The 26,416-nt window shown below is 55.0% G+C and overlaps 1 protein-coding gene across 9 annotated transcripts in view; it reads right to left on the reverse strand.

The window, feature by feature from the left end:
- The window catches only part of ANO1 (anoctamin 1), a 208,554-nt gene that overhangs the window by 32,732 nt on the left and 149,406 nt on the right, over window positions 1–26,416 (reverse strand). For 4 of the 9 annotated variants that reach the window (XM_064370262.1, XM_064370260.1, XM_021669715.2 and 1 more), the window contains 4 exons: window positions 21,787–21,947; window positions 6,494–6,576; window positions 3,519–3,590; window positions 287–364 (listed from right to left, as the gene is read on the reverse strand). In XM_064370262.1, the coding sequence (XP_064226332.1) occupies window positions 287–364; window positions 3,519–3,590; window positions 6,494–6,576; window positions 21,787–21,947 (394 nt within the window). Of the gene's footprint in view, window positions 1–286; window positions 365–3,518; window positions 3,591–4,195; window positions 4,208–6,493; window positions 6,577–21,786; window positions 21,948–26,416 lie in introns of all 9 variants that reach the window. The other 5 variants (XM_021669716.2, XM_021669714.2, XM_021669719.2 and 2 more) reach the window with 3 other exon arrangements.

A 26,416-nucleotide genomic window follows, 5' to 3' on the forward strand; every position in this document is an offset into this window, starting at 1 on the left:
TGCGTGTTAACGAGAAGACCAAGGAACACTTGCAGGCAGTTGTGACAAGCATGTATCACGAGCTCCAAATCAAGCCAGAGCCCCCCGCCCCGCCCCCGCCCCGCGCACCCACCATAGCCATGCAGTGCCATCGCTACACGCCGGGCTCACTGGGTGCCGAAGGAAGGCAGAGAGACACGGATGTGAATGTTAAAAAAAATACAACAGTTTGTTGAGGAAAAACACGATCGCCTTTGATTGTCTGCAAACAGTCAAGACTTGCGTTGCCCGAAAAACAGAACAGTACCAATTTCACCCCCGCCATGGCTGTCTTAACCCTCTGCTTCCATTTGTTTGTTGAGTCCTCTGGGATATGCCGGCGCTTCTGAGGGCAGGTGGGGGGAAAGAGAGCGCCGTGCGGTGAAGCGGGAGGCGGTGCTGCAGACCGCGGGGCCCAGGGAACCGTCCCCATCTTGGCAGCAGGCTGGCCTCTCCTGGTGCCAGTGGTAAGCTGGCTGCCAAGGCTGAATCGGGTTCTGGGCGTTTTAAACAAATGAGAGATGGCAGAGACCCAGGCTGGGAAGGAACATCTGTAACAAAGGTGGTGGAGACAGGAGAGACTCCGGCACGCAACCTCCCCTGGACCGCATGATGCCCCGTCTCACTGACAGCGGCGGGATCCCAGCAGGAGGTAGTGGGCAAAGGCGCCGGTCACCACCAGCATCTTATGACAGCGGGAAGGAAGCCACGCCCAGAAGCCCAAGTTCATGTGCCAATTAGGTGATGAGTCTCTTTCTTATAAATGAATTCAGTGCCACAGCTGGGGGGAAATCAAAACCACAGAGCAGCCGCTGGGAGCCAAATGAAACGGAGGAGGAGTAAAGGAAACGGCCCATCAGAAGCAGACAGGGCCTGGGGGCACCTCTACGCTCTGCAGAAATCAACCCCCATGCCTCTGTTACTTTCACGTCATCAGAAAGCCTGGGCTGAAACCAAGCCACGGGCCACAGAGGCAGAGGGACCCTGTATCCCAGAGGTGGCTTCCTTCCGGCACCCGCTGCCCAGATTTGATGTTGTGGCTTGGTTAAGTCCCTTGCCTTAAATGGACATGGTGTGTGCCACAAAGCCCCTTTCTCTCCCTTAGGAAGGAATGAAATACCCACCCGTGTTCACTCTAAGAGGCTCAACCACGCAGTCACAGGGTGGACTGTCTTGGGGGCCAGACACTGACTCCTGACACATTTCCAGCCAGGCTTGGGGGCTGGGACGCCACCCTGAAAACATGCCAGGCGCTTGCAGGGCCTTAGAGATGGTGGCATCCAGGCCTTTTGTTTCTTCAGGAGGGAATGAGGGGCAGAGGGCCTGAAGGGCCGGGGCAGAGGGCAGCGTGCGCCCGGGCGTGCCCATCCGATGCGTTAGGTCGGACAGACGGTCTCTTTATTTTAGGGCAACAACTCCTGCTTTTGTGGTTGTATTCTGCACACCTTTGAGTCCTGCTCAGATCCTCAGGGGTGTTTAGAAAGACATACTTCCTTCCTGCCTGGAGGACTGAGCTGAACCCCAGATTCTCATTGTATTTGAAGAGCTGGGCCTTGGGAGGAGGCTTTCCAGAGCACTCACTTTACCCTCCAGATGGGATTTTGGCAAGTGTAACCCCTGGCCACTTTGAACTTGTGAGCACTGTCCCCTGACACATTGACAAGGAAAAGACAAACCCAGGGGTTCGTCCTGATCAGTCCCCGAGGTTGAAAGTGCAGATGGGACACAAAGTCCGGACCTGCGAGAGCTCCTTCAACTGTCCTCACCCCCCGAGGGCCAATGTGGGCATCTCCAGGCTCCGTTAGAGGCTGACAAGGCCAGCAGCTCCATGCCTGCTTGTCCCAGGTCACGTGAAAAACACCATTAAAAAAGGCTTGCCGGGCATGGTGGCTCATGTGTGTAATCCCAGAACTTTGGGAGGATGAGGCGGGCAGATCTCTTGAGGCCAAGAGTTTGAGACCAGCCTGGGTAATATCGTGAAACCCGGTCTCTACTGAAATACGAACAATTAGCCGGGCGTGGTGGCATGCACCTGTAATCCCAGCTACCTTCGAGGCTGAGGCACGAGAATTGCTTTAACCTGGGAGGTGGAGGTTGCAGTAAGCCGAGACTGCACCACTGCACTCCAGCCTGGGTGACAGAGAGAGACCCTGTCTCAAAAAACCAACCAACCAACCAACCCAGCAAGCACCTCTGGAGGTCTGCATGAGTTCTGGTGGCACACATGACTTAATTTGGTTTTTGTTTTTTTGAGACAGAGTCTCATCCTGGCCCTGTTGCCCAGGCTGGAGTGCAATGGTGTGATCTCAACTCACTGCAACCTCCGCCTCCCTGGTTCAAGCGATTCTCCTGCCTCAGCCTCCCGAGTAGCTGGGATTATAGGTGCGTGGCTAATTTTTTTTATCTTTAGTAGAGATGGGATTTCACCATGTTGGCCAGGCTGGTCTTGATCTCCTGACCTCATGATCCGCCCACCTCGGCCTCCCAAAGTACTGGGATCACAGGCGTGAGCAACTGTGCCCGGCCACATGACTTAATTTAAATGAGAGGTTTGGGGAAAAAAGAAAAACACTTATTATAAACAGACAATGGCCTCAAGAACATCACAAAACACATCTCTCCCTCATTCTCACAGTCTGAGTGAAACGAGGAACTGGCCGTTTGCTCAGGTGCTGGTTTGGCAAAGGCTTCCGTTTCATTGTTCGGCACAGAACAGGCGGAGTGTACTGTGAAAAAGCTTTGAGGGTTCAAAGCCACATGGTTCCTGTGGTTGAAATGCTTGCTGAAATTTGAGATTACCCTCAGGTTTCATCAAGACAAGAGATCTAGAGCAGGTTTGATAAACTATAGCCCTTTGGCCAAATCTGGCCCCCTGTCTGCTTTTGCAAATAAAGTTTTATTGGAACACAATGTGTGGAACACAGGCCCATGTATTTACTACTGTCTATGGCTCCTTTCGCTGCTACCAAGGCAGAGTTGAGCAGCTGCAACCCAGTTACAGAGCCTACAATATTTGTTATCTGGGCTGATCCCAGGGCTACACTGTGGATGAACCCATTTATTGCTGGGGAAGTCGACCTGCAGTGGCCACCATGTTATCTGGGCTGATCCCAGGGCTATACTGTGGATGAACCCGTTTATTGCTGGGGAGGTTGACCCGCAGTGGCCACGGGCTACACTGTGGATGAACCTGGTTATTGCTGGGGAAGTACAGAGCCTATGATATTTGTTATCTGGGCTGATCCCAGGGCTACACTGTGGATGAACCCGTTTATTGCTGGGGAAGTCGACCCGCAGTGGCCATGGGCTACACTGTGGATGAACCCATTTATTGCTGGGGAAGTTGACCCGCAGTGGCCACGGGCTACACTGTGGATGAACCCGGTTATTGCTGGGGAAGTACAGAGCCTACGATATTTGTTATCTGGGCTGATCCCAGGGCTACACTGTGGATGAACCCATTTATTGCTGGGGAAGTTGACCCGCAGTGGCCACCATACCTCTTTGTTTTTGGACTCTTTCTTCAGAGACTTCTCCAAGACTCTGGCTTCGTATTCAGCTCTGGGATGATCCTGTGAATGAAACCAAGTCGAGACGGAGGCCTTGTTAGTTGTGAGTCTGGGCTCCTCGGCGTCAGCATACTTGGCAAATCAGTCCCTGGATTAGCCTCAGGCACCCTTTGGGTCCAGTTCATAGTTGGCTGCTGAGAACATTTCCAGTGTAACCCGCCTCACCCCGTTTGTGGTCTGGATGGTGACCCAGGGTGATCCCGCTCGCTGGGAACCCCAGCCCATTGGGAGGGCCACAGAACCTGGCCTCTGTGTCCTCTTAGAGGTGGAGAAGCCTGTGCCAGGCTGCAGCGAACACCCAGCCATGAACTGGCCCTGAGAACATTCTACGGAGGAGCTGTGGGGGTCAGAAGAGACGCAGTAAGTGTGGGCAAGCGCGGGCAGCCCGGAGGTGCCAGGCCTGAGGAGCTGAGAGCAGGTCAGCGGAGGGCGCTGGAAGGCAAGAACGGGTTAGGAGAGACCGAGGTGGGAAGAAAGCAGAGACCCCGCCCGCCTGGAGGAACCGCGGGAACTGCACAGTAGAAACAGGTCAGGTGCCAGAGAAGGCCCCTCTCCCGGGGAGACAGGCCGTGGGAAGATAGAGGAGCGAGCGAAAAAAATTTCCAAACCTTGACAGCCTCCTTCGGGGAACCAGAAAAGTAAAAACAAAAACACAAAGATGTCATTACTTAGGTTGTTATTTTAGAAACAGGGCCTGTCCGCTAAAGACAGTTTTCTTAAGAACTAGGATGGAGGTAAATGGGGGCAGGTGAGCCAGGACGGGTGGGGGCCCCCGGGTGCCACGGAAGTTCACTGCTGCTTGAGGGTCACTGTGGGTGTGGCCTTTGTAGCTCCCGTGGTTTTGGACATTCCCCGAATTTCCAAATTTCAGTGCTGGACTGAAACGTCTTAGACTCAGCTGAGGCACATGGGGGCCAGATGATGGGACACAACTGTCCTTCTGCTTTGCTGCCAGAGTCTGGGGTTCAGGCTGTGTGGAGGGGCGGCCTGAGATTATTACTCCCAAAGGAGGCCCTGCCTAGCTGTTGGGGGGTGTGAGTGGCTCACTTTGGGAAATTCGTTCAGGCCCCTTGGCACCGTGTCCCCAGTGACTTCGGTCGTCACCTCCACAATCAAGCTCCCAAGACATCGGTGTCAGGAGATCAGGGAATGGGACCCCAAGGGGTTGAACAAAGGAGACTGGGGCCCCCCCAACTTTCCCCCAGCCACAGGGACATCACAGAAAGGACATTTGAAATCGACTTCTGAATAATACAACTGCTTTTTTTTCTATTTGAATCTTTCTAACTGAAACAGCAAGGAAAGAGACCACCCTGAGGGCCCCGTCATGGACAAGGCTCTGGGCTGGGTCCCGGCCCCGCCCTGCAGAGCTGTGCCGTGGGCAGGTTGTGTTGGTCTCTGTCTGGTCATTTGTGGACAGGATCATGAGACTGGCCGAGGAAGAGCAGGGAGGCTGTTGTGTGGGTGGGTAAAGGTGTGGCCCAGCGGCCACTAGCCGGGCAGCCATTTACGGGGCACTGACTCTGTGCCGGGCCAGGATCTAAGTGCTTCATATATATTGACCCATTGAGACCCCACAAATGCTATCAAGTGAGGACACTTTGGTACAGAGATGTTAAGCAATTTTCCTGGGGTCACACAGCAAGGCCGGTGCCAAATCTGGATGGAACTCAGGCAGACTGGCCCCAGAGGCCAATTTTGTACCCTCTGAGCTGCCGTGCCTCGCCCAGAAAACTCTAATCCCCTTGCCTGTCAACAATATTGTCAGCCCAGAGCTGCCACATTTTTCTGAAGAGTGACCCTTGGATTCAGTCTGAGAGGCCGCAGATTGTGTGAGAAAATACAATAGAAAAGTTAAAATTTTTTTAAAGAAAAAAAATCCTTTAAAAGAAAAATATCTTTTAAAGGAAATGTCCACATTGCAATAAAAATGCATGAAAGTTTCTCTTTTTAAAAGGGAGCATGTGTAGTGTAACCCGGGCAACACAGCAAGACCCTAACTCTTAACAAAAATCAAACAATTAGCCAGGTGTGCTGGTGTGTGCCTGCAGCCCCACCTACCCGGGAGGCTGAAGTGGGAAGATGGCTTGAGCCCGGGAGGTGGAGGCTGCAGTGAGCTGTGGTCATGCCACTGCACTCGAGCTTAGGTGACAGAGGGAGACCCTGTCTCCAAAAACGGGGAACATGTCTTATAAAGTTAAATAGCGGCCTGCGTGGTTGCACCATACAGCGTGTGCATGGGTCACCTCTGTTGTGCTCCAAGGCCAATTGTGGGGACTGTTACTCCTTTTCATTCCCACCGACCCTGAAGGGAATTGCTGCTGGACTTGGGATCCCTGTGAGTGCAGGTCACCTGGCATCCCAGGGGCCACGTAATACTGAACGTCCCTCTCTCTGGAGCAGGCAGATGCCCGGCACTGCCTTTCCTTCTACGTTGGTCAAGGACTCGTCCCCACTCGTCAGCCACGCCCAGCTGCCGGCACAGAGCTGGCTCTGGGGAAGGTCGAGGAGGCAAGTGCTCACGGCCACTTTTGGAGATCCCCGAGCAGTGTCCATTCCCTCTCCACCCCCACGGGTGGTGCCAACAGCCCGGGCAGCCCCCAGAAACAATAAAGTCAGTGTGGTGGGCCCTGGCATGAGCCCGAGACCATGCTGGTGGCTTGTGTGCCGTGTGAGCATGGGGATGAAAACACTTCAGCAGATAGGCGGTCACTCCAGCCATGGAGGGCATTCGGAATGCCAGGGTAATAAGCAGCGAGGCAGATGGGAGTGGGGTCGGGGGCGGCCTTGCCTCGGCTTGGACTGGGGGTGCTTTTTGACCTCGGGCTTCCGTGTGAGCCCTAAGGAGGTCCTGGGGCAGGGGAAAGGGGGCAGGGTGTGACATGCATGGCGCCAAAGCCACTGACCTCTTCCTCCTCGAAGCCCGTGAGGTCCCAGTGGTAGTTGAGCCTCATCTGCTTCCGCTTCCAGTGCTCCATGAAGGTGGCAGCTGCAGGGGCAAAACCAGAGTCCCCGATGACATAAAGGCATTCTTTTCTTTTCTTTTTTTTTTTTTTTTCTGAGACAGATTTTGCTCTCGTTGCCTAGTCTGGAGTGCAATGGTGCGATCTCGGCTCACTGCAACCTCCGCCTCCCGGGTTCAAGCAATTCTCCTGCCTCAGCCTCCTGAGAAGCTGGGACTACAGGCATGTGCCACCACACCTCGCTAATTTTTGTATTTTTAGTAGAGACGGGGGCTTCACTGTGTTGGTCAGGCTGGTCTCGATCTTCCGACCTCAGGTGATCTGCCCGCCTCGGCCTCCCAAAGTACTGGGATTTCGGGTGTGAACCACCATGCCCGGCCGGCATTCTTTTCTTTATCAGTGTTTGGTGAGCATGGGTGATATACTGGGGTAAGAACTTCATGTGAATTCACATGTTCAGCCCTCCCACTAATTCTGTGGAGCAGAAACCGTCATTCTCTCTTTTTACAGATGAGGAAACTGAGGCACAGGACACTCAAGTCCCGGCTGAGGTTACCCAGCCAGTCAGTGAGGGGTGGGCAGCCTAGCCCAGAGCCTGTGCTTCAACCCTCCTGCACCATTGCTCTCGGCGACCCTGGTTCGGAGGTCAGGAGGAATGAGGGGTGAGCCAAGGCCACTCACTCACTCGGGCTTCAAGCCACCCCAGGGACCTGCCTGCTGAACTGCACTGGCAGCTGCTGCATTCAGCTTCATATTCCCAACAAAGCATGGTTCAAATGCCGCCTCCTCCAGGAAGCCACCAATCATTCCCCTGAGTGTAAGAAAAACCCAGCGTCTCTTGGGACCTTCCTCAGCCTGCATCTGTCTCGCCCACGGTGTCAATGCTGCCTTCCACCGGGATCCCTGTCTCGTGACTTGTGTGTGGGGCAGGAATTGGGCCTCGTTCCCCCGGATCCTCAGCTCCCAGAGGTGCCTGGCACGGACAGCTGCTCGAGTGTGCACTGACTGAGTGATTTTTGCGAGCGCACAGCTTGCAAAAGAAGAGGCCCTGACTGGAGTGTTCATCATGAATGCTTCTCCCTGCAAAAGAAAATCAGCAGAGGCTGAGGGGCAGAGTGACAGGAAGGCCACAGAGTTCCCTGGAGCTCAGGATTCTCGAGCTGTTCCACGCCAGGTACTGTTGGGAGCTGGTCAATCTACAGACCACCCCCAGGACAGGGTTCTTGCATCCGCCTGAAGACGCTCAGTACAAATTTCAGGGCAAGAATACCGGAGTTCAATACCAGCCACAGAGCTCTGTAACCTTGGGCAAGTTACTTAGCCTCGCTTGCCTCTGTTTCCTCATCCATAAAATAGTACCTTCTAATAATCAGACTTGGAGTATCAGTGAGGGAGTATCAATGTTATTTATGCCTCACAGTGATCATGGGAGGTAGGTGCTAGTCCCCTCGCCCCCATTTTACAGAGGGAGAAACTGAGGCTCAGAGGGATGAAATGGCTTATCTGAGAAGCAGCAGCAAACAAAATGGGCTGTGAGACTGTAAGCATGCAGGGTGAATTCACAAATGTGGTCCTTGATGGAAAGCAATGTGTGGCTGGAAGGAACGTAAGTCTCGGGCGTGAACCTGGTTCAGAGGCCGTTAGTCTACGTGTAACAAAGCTTTTCCCATTAAGGTGAGGTGGGAATGGGGCTTCCCAGCGTGCACAGGTTTGTCTAGAATGCATCCACTGATAGGATTAGCTACCGTGTCAGCCGGCCCAGCCTGGAAATAGGACACCCCCCCAGCCCCGCACAGGTCTTTCACACTGGGGTGATTTAATCCTGAGACTTGCTTGCACAGGCAATGGAAGAGCTGAGAAGCCACGCGGGGGATGGTGAGACCACCCAGAGATGACCCACAGCAGAAGCTGGCATTCGTTTCAGGGTGGCAGGACAGTAGGAGGTGCCCAACATCAATACTGGAACCAGAAATTGGAGCTGCTCAGAAGCAGCTGGGATCACGGAGGAAGAAGGGCTTCCCAGGGGAGGCAGAGACTGGAGAAGACGCAGTCGTTGCTGGGGATGTCCCAGAAAGTGGAGGGAGATGCGGAGAAATATCTCAGCTGCTCCCTTCCTCCCGCCTTCTGAATTCCCAAAAGGGCTTCCCACTGGCTGAACCTACTGGGAAGAGGGAGAATCAGGGAGCCTCGGGATGCCGAGATGCAGACCTGAGCCGGTGAGGGAATGGCTGTCGCTTAAACACCTGCCGGAAACCCGGCCACTCAGCAGACGCGCACTGAGCGCAGAGGCTGCGGCAGGTGAGGAGAGCCGCAGGGGGCTCGGGAGGAGGCCCTCAGCCCCCAGGGCCACTGCATGTTAGGAGGCGGACACTGAGGGTGGCGCCCTCCCCAGGAGGCAATGCAGGGAGGTCTCCGTCTCTTTGAAGACGTCCTTTGTCCGCTGCCGCTGCTCTGGAGCAGTGCGGGAGGCTGGCTGTCCCCCGGTCTCTGCCTGGTCTGCAAGGCCCCTGATGGCGCCTTCCCCAAGCTTTGAAAGCTGCCTCTCTCTGTCCTCCTCTGCCCGCCCAGGGCAATAGCGCTGTGTTACGACTCTTCTTTGGACTAAGCACTGCCCAGGAGGGCTGGCTGAACGCACACCTGCAGAGTCGGCCCGTTTACCTGCTGTGATGGTTAGTACTGAGTGTCAACTTGATTGGATTGAAGATGCCAAGTATTGTTTCTGGGTGTGTCTGTGAGGGTGTTGCTAGAGGAGATTAACATTTGAGTCAGCGGAGGGGGAGAGGCAGACCCACCCCTCACCTGGGTAGGCACCAGCCCCTCACCTGGGTGGGTACCATCCCCTCACCTGGGTGGGCACCAGCCCCTCACCTGGGTGGGTACTATCCCCTCACCTGGGTGGGCACCATCCCCTCACCTGGGTGGGCACCATCCCCTCACCTGGGTGGGTACTATCCCCTCACCTGGGTGGGCACCAGCCCCTCACCTGGGTGGGTACTATCCCCTCACCTGGGTGGGCACCATCCCCTCACCTGGGTGGGCACCATCCCCTCACCTGGGTGGGTACTATCCCCTCACCTGGGTGGGCACCAGCCCCTCACCTGGGTGGGTACTATCCCCATCACCTAGGTGGGCACCAGCCCCTCACCTGGGTGGGCACCAGCCCCTCTGCTGCCAGCGCAGCTGGAAAAAGCAGGTGGGAGGAGGTGGAAGAGCAGGCCTGCTGAGTCTTCCGGCCTCATCTTTCTCCCGTGCTGGATGCTTCCTGCCCCTGGGCATCTGACTCCAAGTTCTTCAGCTTTTGGACATCTGGACTTCCACCAGTGTTTTGCCAGGGGCTCTCAGGCCTCCGGTCACAGACTGAGGGCCACACTGTCAGCTTCCTGACTTTTGACGTTTGGGGACTCAGATTGATCCACCACTGGCTTCCTGGCTCCTTGACTTGCAGACGGCCTGTCATGGGGCTTAACCTTGTGATGGTGTGAGTTGATCCTCCTGAATAAACTCCCTTTCATATGTACAATATAGCCTATTCGTTCTGTCCCTCTGGAGAACCCTGCCTCAAGTGCACCTTCCCTGTCCCGGCCTCCCCAGCTCCTCCCCTTTCCCAGACTTGGCTTCCAATACGCCACTCACCCCACTGCCGCCCTGGCTTCTCCCTCTCTGCACTCGCCAGCCTGCAGCATAACAACAGTCACCGGTTAACAAGGACGTATCTGCGTGCTGGCCTTTTACAGACATCAGTCAACCTCATCCTCACAGTGACTGCAGGCAGGAGGGATGATTCCCATTCACAGATTTACAAAGCTGAGACCATTCACAACCCTGACATTCAGAGGCTGGAGTGCTGTGCCCAGGGTCAGCTGCAGGGGAACAGCAGCCGCCGGATGTGAACCTCATTCTATTTGACTCCAGTCTTCATGGAACCATGATACTGGACCGACTCTCTGTGCAGATATTTTGTTTTCCTCAAGGAAATAATAGCTGTAGTTGTCTAAAGTCTGAGCATTAGAGTGTACCATCTTATGGATGAAGAAATGGGGGCACAGAGAGGTTAAGTAACTTGCCTAAGGTCACAGAGCTTGGTGGCTGGTATTCCTTTTTTTTTTTTTTTTTTTGAGATGGAGTCTCGCTCTCTTGTCCAGGCTGGAGTGCAGTGCTATGATCTCAGCTCACTGCAGAGGCCTCTCGAGTTCAAGTAATTCTCCAGCCTCCCAAGTAGCTAGGACTATAGGTGCGTGCCACTAAGCCTGGCTAATTTTTGTATTTTTAGTAGAGATGGGGTTTCACCACATTGGCCAGGCTGGTCTTGAACTCCTGAGCTCAAGTGATCTGCCCACCTTGGGCAGATCCCAAAGTGCTGGATTATAGTCGTGAGTCACCACACCCGGCCTTGAACCCTGGTATTCTTGCTCTAAAATTTGTACTGTGTCTTCAGACAGAAGCAAGGAGCATGTCCTGGAGGTGTCTGTAGATTGACCGGGACTCAGGCTGGAGCCTAGAACAGAACCTGTGGCTGGGGTTGGGATGGAGGGTAGAGGTGATACAAAGATGAGGCTTGTTTGGCTCAGCTGTGTTTAAAAAATAAAGACATTTGACGCAAAAATTATGCCTTTCCTCCTTCTCCTTTAAAAGGCAGAAGCATTGCCAGCAGAAGGCTGGAGCTGAGCAACGATCACCCCTTTGTCAAAACGTGGGCATGCCTTTTCCACATGGCTACAGACCCCACCATGCCCTATTGTCTGGCCTCTGTGGGCACTGGGTGTGGAGGTGGAGCTGTGGAGTCAGGCTTGGCCAGCAGGAAGGGAGATGTGAAGGCTCATGCTGCGCCTGGTGGGCAGCCCTCAAAGCTGGCATCATGAGTGGCATGAAGAACCACCTTCCAGCGGGCTGAACGAAGGCAGGAAGAACCCTGAGCGCCGTCCTCCTCGAGTGCTCCTGTGGCCCTCCCTCCTCATCCACACATGCTTCCCATTCCTGACCTCTGACGCTCCCGATCCTGGCCCTCCTTGCCAATGTATCAACCACATCACACAAACGCTGCATAAAACTCAGCTGCCACCAGGTGCTGGCATGGGGCTTTCCCACGTCTGATCCCCTTGGATCCTGCCCTGGCCCCCTCAACACAGGGACGACAGGCTCCATTTTACAGACACAGAGCTGAGGTTCTGAGATGTCAGGGGACTCATCAAGGAAGGGCAGAAACCTGGACCCAGGCCTTCCGATGCCCACATCAGCCAGCATCAGGGACGGGGCTTCCCATCCACATGAGTGTACAACAAAAAAACAGCGAGAAATGGCCTTGAGCGCGGCAGCCTTACAAGGTGGCCAAGGGGACGAGCCCATCCCCCTGAAATGCAGAGCCCAGGAGTCAGCACAGCACACAGCACAGAGGGTGGCAGCAAGAGGCCAGGCCGGGCGGGAGCGGGTGGTTGGGCTACCGTCCCGTCCCACATTGATTTTCACTGCACAGAGTCACACAAACTTATCATAGAGGCGTCTGGAGGCAGCGGGTGAGCGAAAGACTCTGGGTCTGCATAGGATCTCATCAGGGGTGAGCGTGGGCAGTTGACCACACCGCTGCCAACCTCAGTCTCCACATCTGAGAAATGGGCTTGTTACCAGTGCCTGCCTGAGAGGGTCTATCATGGGGTGTCCCTGAGTTCATCTACAAGCGGTGCTCAGGGCAGGGCCTGCATCTCTGTAAGGGCTTGACAGCGGTCCGCTTTTACAGCCCGGCTCGGTCACGGGGATCTCCATGTGTCCCCTTCAGAGGCTCAGCACAGGACAGAGACCATATTTTGTATCATCCCATTTGTATAAAATACTCAGAACATTTATAGTTAAATCCATAGAGGCAGAAAGCAGACTGGTAGTTGCCAGGGGCTGGGGGCGAGGGGAAGGAGGACTGATTGCTTCATGGGGACAGGGTTTCCCTTTGACATCATGAAAATGTTCTGGAATTAGAGGTGTGGATGCATAACACGTGCTAAATGCCACTGAATTGTGCACTCAAAATGGTTAGGTGAATTTCACTGCAATTTACAAAAAGCTAATGATAGAATGATGGGCATAGATTCCCCTTACATGTTCATGTGCACCTGCCACATCTTGCAGGAACCACAGGGGAATGGGCAGGAGGGACAGCTGTGGCAGGGGTGGGGTGGGGACAATCTGTCCAATTCCTCTGGGATTTCTCAGTGTGGGTCCGGGAATCCGAGGTGTTTCTGAATCTCCCCAGGGAGCTTGTTAAAATGCAGATGCCTGAATGACAGAGTCACCCAGGGCCCCCAGAATCTGCGTTCTGAACAAGCTCCATAGCTGCCCTGGAGCCAGCAGGCATCGGGAAGCACCGATCCCTCCGTTCTTCTGCCGTCCTTCTCCAACCGTCCCTCCATCCTTCAGGTTAGCTGGCTCTCCTCCCAGGCTGCATCCCACCCCACCTTGACCTATCCTAGTGCCTCTACTGCTCAGGCTTCACTCCAAATTCCCTATTTCCACAGCACCTCCTCGGCTGGCTGGCGGACACCCTTTCTAAGCTCTCTCTCCCCTGAGATGCTGTTGCCAAAACCATGGCACAGTCTCAGGCGCTTCATCTGATGCTCTCTCGGTTCTTCTGAGCGAGCTGCAACCCGCTCTGCAGCTGCCCAGTGGACAGTCCCATCTCCTCAGTGAGACCCATGCTCACTGGGGTCGCATCTTCTGAGCCTCTGCCCTCTACCCCTGAGCCCACCAGCTCTGGGAGGCAGGGAGGGCACAGTCCCTGACACGACCACAGAGCAGGGGTGCATCTTGCTTGGACCGTGCATGTGGGGTCCCTATCCATTCCCCTCCTTGAAATGTGACTCCCTGCTCTGGGCTGACTTGCATCCCCCGAAATTCATGTGGAAGCCCATGCCCTCCATTTGAAGATGGGCACTTTGGGGGCCGATTAGGTTTAGCTGAGGTCATGAGGATGGGGCCCCCATGATAGTATTCTTGCCCTTGGAAGAGGAGACAGCAGAGAACTGGCCTCCTGTCTCTCCCTTTGAGGACACAGGGAGAAGGTGGCCGTCTGAAAGCCAAGCCATGGGCCCAATCGGCTGGCACCTTGATCCGTACCCAGAACTGTGGGAAATACATGTCTATTATTGCAGGCACCCTCCCGGGGCATCAGCTGGAGCTGACTAAGACACCCACCCTTTGCTGGAAACCACCCTTCGCTAACCTGTAGCTCCCGACACTGTGCAATGTTTGCTTAGTGCAGACTCCAATTCCATGAACTGGAGGTCAGAGCTGGGTCTCCTGGGGAGCGGCAGGACGGGGCAGAGCTCTGCTCCCACACGTGAGTGCTCGGCGGAGGCCTTCGGACTTCCCTTTTGCTCTGAGTCACCAGGCACCCTACCTATTTATCCCTGGAACAAATTTAGTTCCCGCAGACAATCACAGGGCATCCCCTACGTCCCCACCTAGCTGAGAGTGACTCAGCTGGGTGACTTGTCAACTCCACGTACAATCTCAGGCCCAGCCCCTGGGAGGGTTCCAGTTCCAGCTCTGGAACATTTCATTAAAGTTGAGGCCGTCTTTCTCGGGCTTTCTGCTGCCAGGCTCAAATCAGATACATTCCTTTGTCCTTCGTGGAACTGACAAGCAGTTAAAACCCCATTATTATGCTATAATTTCAGAAAATGGATCCAAGTGAATAGCTAAATAGGGCTCCGCGTTGCTTAATGAGACGTCTTATTTGAGGCTTTCAAATCTCAGAAATCGCAGACAGCATGCTCAAGTCTCTGGGACCAACGTGTCAGCTCCAGGAAAGCCGGACCCCAGTGGAAGCCACGATTAAAACAGCAGGCTGGAAGTGATTCATCCGCCTGAATACGGAGCCCCACACCCTGGGGAGCCCCACACCCTGGCGGGTGGGTGGCCACGGCCAGGCTCCCGGCCGCCAGGTGGTAACAGGTTTATGCCTCTTTGCCATTGTAGGAGCAGAAATGAGAACAGCTGGAGGTAGGAAAAGAAAGGACGCAAGGGGAGAAGAAACACCAGAGGGAAAATAATCCCTCAGAGGGTAAAGAACAAATCACTGAATAAGGGATTAAAAACGCACAAGGAGCGATCCCTGGTAATTGCCCTTGACAGCCAGTGTGAAAGGGCCCCGGTGGGGGCTTTGTCCCTCTGTCTCTGCTCACACCTCTCAGCCGAAGTGGGTTCTTTCTGGCTGTTTCTGTCTTGATTTAGAATAAGCTCTTTTTCTCTAAAGTAAGGGCTTCTCGGGAGTGGCCTGGCTTTTTTTGTGAACTCCTCCTGCCCCTGCTCAAAATGGGAGTGTGCAGACGGAACTTGTACTTGACTCTATTTGACAGTCGGGGCACATCTGTTGTCTCCCAGGGTTGAAGTGAAGCCAGGGAGGGGTGAGACCAGCAGAGAACCCTCCCGCAGGGTCAGCGGGCACAGACTCCCGCTCTCCCAGAGTTGGGGGTGGGGTGGGGATGGTCAGCAGTCACAGAATCCTGATCTCCCAGAGTCGGGGGGAGGTGGTCAGCGGGCACAGACTCCCGCTCTCCCAGAATTGGGGGGTGGGGGGTGGAGATGGTCAGCAGTCACAGAATCCTGATCTCCCAGAGTGCGGGGGAGGTGGTCAGCGGAGACAGATTCCCGCTCTCCCAGAGTTGGGAGGCTCAGCAGGTACAGATTCCTGCTCTCCCAGAGTTGTGGGAATGCAGCCAGCTGCTAGGAAGGGGCTGGCCCGCAGTTCTTGGGGTGCAAGGCCCTAGGTGCTCAGTGAAGAATTGCCAAACAGGCAAGGTGACTTCAGGAAACGGGGCCGCCAAATTAACAAGCACAGCCCGGAGGGTGCCTGTGTGCTCAGCAGTACTGCGCCTGCCTGTCCCGCGGCACATGTCTGCCTCCCCAAGAGGGCGCATGATGAGGGCCTGGGGAACGTTTGGGTGCAGACGTGGAACCGGGGCACATGCTGGGACCTTGGAGGCAGATGGGCCAGAGTGCGCATCTGAGACGTCTGTTAGGGATCTGTTAGCTGTGTGAGCTTGGGCAAGTCAAGTAACCTCTCTGTGCTTGTCAGAGGCATTCCCACCAGAGCAACTCCATCTTGAGTGAGGGCTAGGAACAATGAGCCTGGGACTTGCTGGCCTGCGTTCCCAGAAGGTCAGGTATTCCTGGCCTCCAGATGTTTACGTTAAGGGAACAGATTGATAATGTTTACTAAACAGACCCAGACTGGGAATGCCCTGATATCCTGATATGTTGAGAACAAAGGCATTCTTAACGTTGCTTTAAAGATAACAATATTGATTATTGCAACATATAGTAATTAAGAAAATTAATCCTTTATCACAAACCATTGAAGCCAACCACATCTCCCCATGATTTTCTTTGTTATCCTCTATATAAACATGCTCTGCACCTAGGGTGGGCGTGTTCCTTCTCTTACTTTTGGAATGCCCTATTCTGTAGCGATTCTTTCACTGGTTTTCTTTCTTTCTGTTTTTTTTTTCTTGAGATGGAGTCTTGTTCTGTTGCCCAGGCTAGAGAGCAATGGCGCAATCTCAGCTCACTGCAACCTCTGCCTCCTGGGTCCAAGCGATTCTCCTGTCTCACCCTCCTGAGTAGCTGGGATTACAGGTACACACCACCATGCCTGGCTAATTTTTTGTATTTTTAGTAGAGATGGGGTTTCACCATGCTGGCCAGCCTGGTCTTGAACTCCAGACCTCAGGTGATCCACCCGCCTTGGCCTCCAGAGTGCTGGGACCACAGGCGTGAGCCACCGCGCCTGGCCACTCCTTTACTTTCCTGGTAAACTTGCTTTCACTTTGCACTGTGGACTCACCTTGAATTCTTTCTCGTGTGAGAGCCAAGACCCCTCTCTTGGGCTGTGGGGTTCTGCTAACATTTTAGCGTCTTCACCAGAGGAAAGAACAGAGCCTTGGTCTGGGGCTGCTGTGGGGTACAGAGCGAGCCGAGGACCTGGCACAGAGGCTGAGAGCCTGGCACAGAGGCTGAGGGCCTGGCACAGAGGCAGTCCTCAGTGCAGCTCCCAAAGGGAAGGAGATGTATTTTAGTGGAGACAGACAAGGAAACTATTCTAGGTGAGAGAAAAACTTGGAGGTAACCCAGTCAGGAATTAGTAAGGCACCCATTCAGCACGCATGCCAGCCGGAGCCAGTTAGTAACGCCCGCAGAGTAAGGCCTAGAGTCAGGTATTTGGAGTCAGAGTAAGGCCTAGAGTCAGTCATCTCTCTCAAGATGGAGATTTCTCAAACAACTTAAAACAGAAGTACCATTTAACTCAGCAATCCCATTACTGAGTATGTGCCCAAAGGAATATCAATTGTTCTACCATAAAGACACATGTGGCCGGGTGCGGTGGCTCACACCTGTAATCCCAGCACTTTGGGAGGCTGAGGTGGGTGGATCACCTGAGGTCAGGAGTTCAAGACCAGCCTGACCAACATGGAGAAACCCTGTGTCTACTAAAAATACAAAATTAGCCGGGCGTGGTGGCGCATGCCTGTAATCCCAGCTACTCGGGAGGCTGAGGCAGGAGAATCGCCGGAACCTGGGAGGCGGAGGTTGCGGTGAGCTGAGATAGTGCCATTGCACTCCAGCCTGGGCAACAGAGTGGAGTCTCCATCTCATACAAAACAAAACAAGACAAGAAACAAAAAGCAAAAAACAAAACAAGACAAAAAGACATGCATGCATATGTTTATTGCAGCACCATTTATAAGAGCAAAGAGACGGACTCGACACAGATACCCATCAGTGGTGGACTGGGGAAAGAATATTTGGTCCAGGCCGGGTGCGGTGGCTCATTCCTGTAATCCCAGCACTTTGGGAGGCTGAGGTGGGCGGATCACCTGAGGTCAGGAGTTCAAGACCAGCCCAGCCAACATGGTGAAACCCCAACTCTACTAAACATATAAAAATTTGCCAGGCACGGTGGTGGGCGCCTGTCATCCCAGCTACTCGGGAAGCTGAGGCAGGACAGCTGCCTGAACATGGGAGGTGGAGGTTGCAGTGAGCCGAGATGGCACCACCGCACTCCAGCCTGGGTGACAGAGAGACACTGTCTCAAAAGAAGAAGAAAACGATGTGGTCCATATAGACCATGGAATACCGCGCAGTCATAAAAAGAAGGAAATCACGTCCTTTGCAGCCACATGGATGGACTAGAGACCATTAACCTGAGAGAACAAAACTAACGCAGGAACAGAAAACCAAATGCCGCATGTTCTCACGTTTAAGTGGGAGCTAAACACTGAGTACACAGGGACACAGAGGAGCGGACAGGAGGCGCCGGGGCCTACTGGAGGGTGGAAGAACTACCTAGCAGGTACTGTGCTGATTATCTGGGTGACAAACTAACCTGTACACCAAGCTCACGTCACGCAATTAACCCATGCAACGGATCTGCACATGTAGCCTCTGAGCCTAAAATGAAAGCTGGAAAGAAAAATAACTTCAACTAAAAGAAAAGCTATGAAAAAGCATAGGGCTCAGAAACCAGAATTCGGGGGTTCAAGCCCTGCTTACGAGCTGGTGGAAGCTTGGGAAATTGCAAAGGAGGTAAATAAAGCTACCTCCTTCGGGGAGTGAGTCAGGACACAGAAGATGTCACGACAGTGCCTGGCAGAAAATAAAGCTCGCTCACTTTCAGCTGTGATGCTTTTCTTTTTCTTTCTTTCTTTTTTTTTTTTTTGAGACAGAGTTTCACTCTGTTTGCCCAGGCTGGAGTGCAATGGCACAATCTCGGCTCACTGCAACTTATGCCTCCTGGGTTCAAGCAATTCTGCAGCCTCAGACTCCCAAGTAGCTGGAATTACGGGTGCCTGCCATTGTGACCGGCTAATTTTTGTATTTTAGTAGAGCTGGGGTTTCACAAACTCCTGATCGCAGGTGATCTGCCCTCCTCGGCCTCCCAAAGTGCTGAGATTACAGCCGGCCAGCTGTTATTCTTTTCTGAAGGAGAGGAAGTCACCGAATGGACAGAGGCCACCAAGCACAAGGTGAGAGCTTTCCTCCTCTGTGAACTGGGGACAGGTTCTCATCTGTTCGGATACAGCGTGATAAATAACAGGGAGCTCGGACACGTGCTTTTTAGCAGTGACAGACTGCTGCTGACCCTACATTTATAATTCTAAATTTATAATACATTTTCATCCTCAAATTAAAAACTAGAGCTGGGCTGCAGGCCTGGGGCTCTTCCCATAAGCCACGTGGCCTTGGATCACACACAGATACCACACAGACATCACCTCCCAATGCTCTGCAGTAGCCCCAGGAAGAAGTCCTCCAACCTCAGCTTGAATGCTTCCCAGCACGGGGCGCTCACCCCCTCCCTGGCCAGCCCAGCTCAGCGCGTCTCCCTGCTCACCGCTGGAAATCACTCCCTATGTTGAGCTTCCAATCCACAGCTCCCATTCCCCACTTCCTCTGGAGAATCAAACACCTTTGTTCACAAAGAGAAAGGCTGCATTTATCTCGAGGCTATGCTGATTTCTGCATGTGTCTGTCCCCACCTGTGACTGGAATCCCAGGAACGCGAGACCTAGCCCTCACACTGCTTGGCCCGTGGAGCTGAGCGTGTCTGAGGGCGGCTTCCAGGCAGGTGCAGACGGCCGGCGACAGGCACCTGACCTCACTAGGAAAGGCCTCTCCTGACTCCCCTGGGCCTCCCTTGCTCACAGAGGCTTTCGGGCCCTGGCTGAGCCTTCGAACCTCAGCAGAGGAACTCACGTCTTCCCCTAACTCACTCCAGGCAGAAGTCCCAAACTCGACATTGGCCATGGGGCTGCGTTCATTTAAATCAGGACTGAGACCAGGGTGAGGTGAGGGAGGGGCCTGCGCAGGGTCTCACGATGCTCACTCTCAGGGATGTGGGCACCTGAGATGAGATGCCAGTTTCCATGTATACCCGGGCATCCCTCCCTTGCCCGTAAACCTCTTGATGGGTGCAGAACCTTGCAGAGGCCTATGGGACCCAGTTTGAGAACCATGGGGAACGGACACGCCCAGCCCTGCTGCTGCCTGGGAAGCAGGCCCAGGCCTAGAGCCTCCAGCAGGAGCCGGCGTGGGTCAGCCAGGCCTGGACGCTCGACTCTCGGAGGGTCCACAGGCCTGGGGGCCACAGGGCCGCTGCCCGGTCCAACACATGAGGGCTGCGCTGCCCACACCCTCTCAAAGGACGGTCTTGCAGAAGGAACTCCAAGGAGGGAGGCCTGGGGGAGAGGCTGGTTCTGCGGGCTCAGCACCCACACCTGCCCAGGAGGCACTCCCAAAGGTAACCTGGAAGGCGTGAGTGGGTGATACGCTGGCATTCAGAAGAAGGAGTCTGCAGTGACCAGAATGCCACGGAGCTCTTTGAGCTCCCAAAACAAGAACCACAGCAGGTGCTCATCACAGAGACCCATTACCGCCCGGCGTGTTGGGCTGGGCACGGGATTATGACAGCCCGAGACGGCTTCTTTCTTCATCGGGGCTCCTCCGGCCTCTCTGCTCCCACCCCCTGGGATTGGGCTCTCGCTGGGCAGGTGGTGCTTATAATCGGAGAAGGAGAAAATAAAACACCACGTGCTTCTTTCTCTGAGGAGGAGGGAAGCCCAGTTCTGTGTGCCCAGCAATTACTGGACGTTTGGAGAGTCCCACAAAAGTGGGTGTCTTTGGAGGCCACTGTAGAGAAGGACACCAGCCAGGGGCTCTCAGAGGGCTGTGCTCTCCCAGACTGGAAGGTGATGGCAGGGATGGGCAGAACGTGGGGTGGAAGGATGTGGTGGCTGCTGTCTCCAGGGCCCTTAAAAGCCTTTTGTTCATGGTAAAGTGTGGGGATGCCAAGCCCGCCATGTCTCCTTAACTCACGGGAACAGCATGAGAGCTGAAACAAAGTGTGGAGTCCTTTGGAATCATCTCTTTTCCATCGGAGGCCCTTTCTTTGGAGAAGTAGGAGTCTAGGGGCTGGACTGCTCTCAGCAATTTTGGCAGGGAAAGAGGAAACAGGTGGGATGAAGTCAGGGGCCCCCAGGGCTGGGGAGGGCGCAGTGAGGCTCCCGGTCGCTTCTCTCGCACTTTCTAGTAGGTGCCCTTCCCGGAGTTGGGCCCCACTACGGCACCCCTCTCTCCTCTTAATTCCTGCACGAGCTCCCTCTTAGGCTCGTGGTCTCTGCCTCGAGCATAAGACAGGAAAACGTCATTGACACAGCAGCGGACGGCACTGGGTTCTGATTCCTCAGTGTGTCCTTGCCGGCCTCTCCAGATGCTCTGACGCCCCTCCCACCTGCAGCTCGTGCCGCAGCCCCGCACCCTTACCACGGGGCCTCGGCTCATGCTGCCCCTCTAGAAACCTATCCTGCAGCTTTCAGAGCAGCAGATATATCAGGTTTGCTTCCTGACCCCATCTCCTGCTAAGTGGGAGCTCACTGGTAAAAATGCAGGCTCGAGTGCCTGGCATGGGGCTGGGGCTGGGATGGCTCGGTACAGGCTGCGCACTGGGGGCATCTCAAAGCCCAGCTGGCAGAGGCTGTGACCTGGGGACACAGAGGATGGAACGGCCCTGCTTGCTGATCCAAAACCTCTGTCGAAATGCATTCAGCCACCACCTACCAACCGCCCAAGCCCCGAAAGCTGGAGTCGGGATCAGGCAGGACTGGGGTTAGGGAACCTTCCTGGAGGAGGAGCCTGTTGCCTGACGTTTGGGTGGCAGCGAAGTCCAGCAGCAAAGGGCACAGTTTTGGAATCAGGAGCTGAGTGACCCCAGGCAGTTCCCAGCCCTCTTAGGCCTTTGCTTCCATATCTGTAAATGGGCAGAGGAAGCCTGTAGGAACGCTGATGGCTCTAGTGAGAGACGGTGACCCCGGGGCCTGGCCGAGGTCAGCTTTCCTGCAGGGTCTGGTGGTCACCAGCAGCGGCAGCAGGGATGGAGGCAGGGCCGAGCCTCTCTGCTCTAAGTTAGCTGCCCTTCCCGGGCCAACACACCCTGGTGTCGGGATTTCTCAGAGCAAAATGTCCCTCCTAGGCTTTCCCTAGGGGCCTCTTGGCTGGGTCAGGAGAACCCCTGTGTGTCTCTTGACGCAGTGCAGACCCCAGTAACCTGAACACAAAACAGGGGTCACTTCCACCTCCCCCTTCGTTTTTTCCTGGCCATGCCTGCCTGAGGATGACTTCACAAAGGCAGACAGAAGGGTAGGGACCACTCAGACTCACCGCCACTCAAAATCCCAGCGTGCTGGGGCTCTGCTTACCCCAGAGGGCCATGAAGACGGAGAAGAAGACGGTGGCGGGGTTGTCGAACAGGTGGCTGGCCCGGGCCGTGGCGCAGGCTGAGCTCATCTTCCAGTAGCTGCAGGTCTTGTCGCAAAGCGGACACATGGTGATGTTGTATCTCTGGTCACACATCTCCATGCTGCAAGAGAGGGGCAGCCCTGGAGTCGCGGGGCCGTGCGGATGGAGTGCCTGCCTCCTGGGTGCTGAGCCGGCCTGGGAGGACGTGCTGGGCCCAAGCTGGGGGTGGGCGAGGGTCCCCCAGATCCCTGCCATGGCGGACACCAGCGGGGTGCTTAGCCGCACCCTGTCCCTCCTCGCCAGCCAGGGTAGCTTCACAGGCCTGTGACCATACTGTGGCACTGGCCCCGAGCTCAGCAGGGCCTCACGCTTGGTTTAACACTCCCCTGTTGCCGTCTTAAAACAAACCGTGATTTTTGAACAAGGGACCTGCGTTTTTGTCTCGCATGGGGCCCTGCAGTCTCTGTTGCTGGGCCTGGGGGTGGAGTCACCCAGACTTGCTTTGTGGCAGGAGATGGGCCGGGAACGTTCACCTCTGGGGTAACTCCGAGGCAGCCGCCTCCAAGGCTGATCCTTGAGCCACTTCTAGGAGAGGTACAGTTCCCAGCCTGCCTCCTCCAATCAGCAGCTGCTGTCAGGACTTGTGCCAATAGCAGGTGCTCGCCAGGTCTTTACATTATAAGGCCCTGGCAAACGGTGAGAGACGAGGGCCCTCGCTCTGCACCAGGCACTGTCCAAGTGCTGTACACGCAGCAGCTCCATCGCCTTGTGGGGCGGCTGCCCTGGACACGGCCTGTTGCTCTGGACACAGGAGGTGGAGAAACGGGGATCCCAGGACTCCTCTCTGGGAGACTGGGCACTGGGTCAGGAGGAACAGGTCCCCACCTGCCCAGTGCAGGGGAGGCCCAGCCTGTAGGCTCACTCGGGAAGCAATGGGGACCTGCCAGAGATGATGGTCCCGCTCAGTGCAGGCTTCTGCTCTACTGAGCACAGGTGAGCCTGGGGCCAGAGCCCAACACTGTGGCCAGAAGAGAGCATCTTCGTGATGCCCAAGACCCATCTCTGTGCCTCCCTCCCACCACTCAGACTCTCTCCCACTCGGATTAGAAAACACCAATACTTCCAGGCTATCGGCGGCATGAGCAGGAGCCTCATCACTGGCCGGCACAGATGTGCCACCTGCCTGGACCAGCACTGGGGACCGTTACAATCCCAGAGCCCAGAAAGCGGAAGCGACTTCTTCAGGGCCACACGGCAGAGCGGGAAGTGAATCCTGATCTCCGTATCGTCAAAGTTTGAGCACCGCATGGCTCCATCTGCTCAAGGGCCGTGGGGGGCTCCTTGTGGAAGCCGGGTGGCCTGGCTGGGCCCTCAGTTGGCTACACGCACCCTCTGTGACCCTGGCCAGGTCCTTTAGCCTCAGACTCAGTTTTTCTTACTGGAAGATGAGGAGGGGGTCAGAATCAGGTCCTTTCCGCTCTGGCCTGCTTTGAACTTTCTCCTTTCTGCTACTTTGGACGAGGCTGTGGCTCTAAACACACACCCAGGCTGGTTAGGTCAGAGGGTCATCTAGGGGAAGTGGGTGTTTGTTTTTTGACTTTCTGGATACACTGAACTTTTGCACAGAATCATGCCTGACTCACAGCAGCTGGTGTTTAGTAAACGTCCTTTGCAAGGCTCCAAGGGGCCTCCTCTGTGCCCAGCGTCATGGGCATCCTCATTCAGTTCTCTTCCTTCAGTCTCTAAACGTTTATTAAAAAGCAGTTTAGGGCCAGGCGAGGTGGCTCATGCCTGTAATCCCAGCACTTTGGGAGGCTGAGGCAGGCAGATCACTGGAGGTCAGGACTTTGAGACCAGCCTGGCCAACGTAGTGAAACCCCGTCTCTATAAAAATACAAAAATTAGGCCAGGTGAGGTGGCTCACACCTGTAATCCCAGCACTTTGGGAGGCCAAGGCGGGCAGATCACGAGGTCAAGAGATCGAAGCCATCCTGGCCAACATGGTGAAACCCCACCTCTACTAAATATACAAAAATTAGCTGGGTGTGGTGGCATGCGCCTATAATCCCAGCTACTCAGGAGGCTGAGGCAGGAGAATCGCTTGAACCTGGGAGGTGGAGGTTACAGTGAGCCAAGATTGAGCCACTGCAGTCCAGCCTGGTGACACAGTAAGACTCCATCACACACACTAAAAAAGAGAAATTAGCTGGGCACGGTGGTATACACCTATAATCCCAGCTACCTGGGAGGCTGAGGCAGGAGAATCACTTGAACCTGGGAGGCAGAGGTTGCAGTGAGCCAAGATCATGCCATTGTACTCCAGCCTGGGTGACAGAGTGAGACTCTGTCTCAAAAAAAAAAAAAAGTGGTGTAGGTACTGCATGTGCCAGGCACCGTGTTGGACACAAAAGATGGGCAGGTAAGAACGATTCACTGCAGCCATGGCCACACCTGGAGCGTGGAGGAAGAGTGTGTGTGTGTGAGTGTGAGTGTGTGCATGGGAGCAGGGGCCAGGTGGGGTGGGCAGGTGCACAGTGTGTATGTGTGTGAGGGTGTGTGTAGCAAGTGTGAGTGTGTGTGAGTGCATGTGTGTGTGATTGTGAGAATGTAAGTGTGTGTGTGCATGGGAGTAGGGCCCGGCTGGGGCGGGCAGGTGCACAGAGGTGGGGGGAGAACCTGCCCTCCGCGGCTGGCTAGCTCTGGGTTTGTATCTCAGCTCCGGCATTTGTGATCCGTGTGGCCTTGTTTTCCCGTCTGCAGAATGGGGTTGCTGATAGTGAAGAGAAGCCATGTTAACAGGTTGTCAGGAGGATCAACCAACCAACACGAGTGACCCTTGGAGCAACGCCTGGTGGCCCTCAGCCATCATGTGTCACCAACGCTCTTGTCATCGTTATGCAGTAGCCAAGTGCCTTGCAGCAGCAGCGAGCTTTAAGCAGAGCCAGGAGCCGGCCTCTCGGGGCTCATCTCTTGCCCCTCACTCCGCCTCCTCTCTTCTGACGGCCTCTCAAGGGCAGAAGGAGGCAGCGTGTTGTGGGGGCAGGACGTCCCCGATCGGGCACAATGCGAGCCCCTCTCTCAGAGAACAGGCATGTGGAAGGCCACCCTCGTCATCGTCAGCATGTGGCCCAGCCCACAGTGACCACCTGGCCTGAGGGTAGCCTGGAGTCCACAGTGGTGGGATCGGGGACAGGGAGGACTCAGGCGTACACCGATGGCCTGCCGTGAGCCCTGCGGCTCTCCTGGGCTCTCCTCCCTGCCCCACTCAGCTTCCAGCACGAACACCATCAGCCCCACAAAAAGCCTTTTCCTGCCAGTTTTAAATCCTCCTCTGCCTCTCACTTGACCACCTTTAGCCAAAATACAAAGAGCAGGAAGCTCTGTTGTGAGGGAGGCCCAGAGGTGCAAGAGAGGCAGGCAGCTCCACGCTGGGCGCCAGCTTCCCTGCAGGCTTGGTGGGGACGGGGTGGACCCTGCGGGGACCACGCACCTCCTGCTTCGCTCCAGGTCACCCGTGGGGCAGAGGCCTTGGCTTTGGCCTGGTGGCTCCCACAGTGGCTGAATCCTGAATAACTGCTGCTTGCGTTTCTGACCTTGTGGTGGGAGGGCCAAGCTGGCAAGGCCAACCCCTGGGAGGCAGAGCCTCCCTGCTGAGGCCACCCTCCAAGGGGACGAAGGAAGGAAGACGGTTCCCCTGGGAAGTGGTTCCCCAGGCTTCCTCGGGGGTCATGGTGAGAATCCCCACCTTGCACTCACCATTGCACTCTGGCTTTGAGCCCTTAGCCTGAAGCTGGCATTACAGTCACCACCAAATCTGGGCTGCTGTGATTGTACCATAACCAAACCCAAGTGCCCATGACCTCATATCATATCAGCAAACAAAAGGAAACGCTCTCTCCTGCTTAGGACCAAATAACGCCAAACAGGAGATAAGCCAGATTCCTCAGAGCTTTGATTCGGGTGGGTGGAATATTTCAGGTGTTATTCATGTATCAAAACAGCATTTAAACAAAAATTGACCAGATATGGTCTTTCTGTGCTACTAAGAGTCAGTTTCTTTCCTAGCTAAGACTGACTGGGTCTTTACAGACAGACTCAGTGGACACAGTTTCCAAACTATAGCTCTTCTCTAGAGATACTTGGCAGGAGTGGTTTGAAAAATAACCGAACTGATATTTTAGGGCTTTTCTGAGGTTTTAAGCCCCTGCAGGGCAGGGCCAGCCCAAATTCACCTCCCAATGTGTTGGGATTACAGGCATGCACCACCACACCAGGGAAAACTGGACTCTCGTTCTGGAGTCACGTAGGGGAACTGCGCCCCTCAGCGAGGCTTGGCTGCCTCAGGCCCAGGCCTTCTCCAAGCTCCCGACATCTGACATCCCCTTGCTGAACAGCAGAAGGCACATGGAATGTACATTCAGACGCCTGGCTATGCTGTGGGGTGCAATCCTCCATTATGGAATGGCTCCTGCAGCATTTCCTGGGGCCGTGGGGATAAGGGAAGAGGGTACCCTTAGGAAGCTGAGCGGGGGTAGCCTACTGTACAGCCTGCAAGTGCCAGCCTTCACTGAGAACACTAGCCTTCACGTC

Source organism: Aotus nancymaae, unplaced genomic scaffold (assembly GCF_030222135.1).
Source record: "Aotus nancymaae isolate 86718 unplaced genomic scaffold, 86718_ANA_hifiasm-v0.15.2.pri h1tg000106l, whole genome shotgun sequence".
NCBI classification, from domain to species: Eukaryota; Metazoa; Chordata; class Mammalia; order Primates; family Aotidae; genus Aotus; species Aotus nancymaae.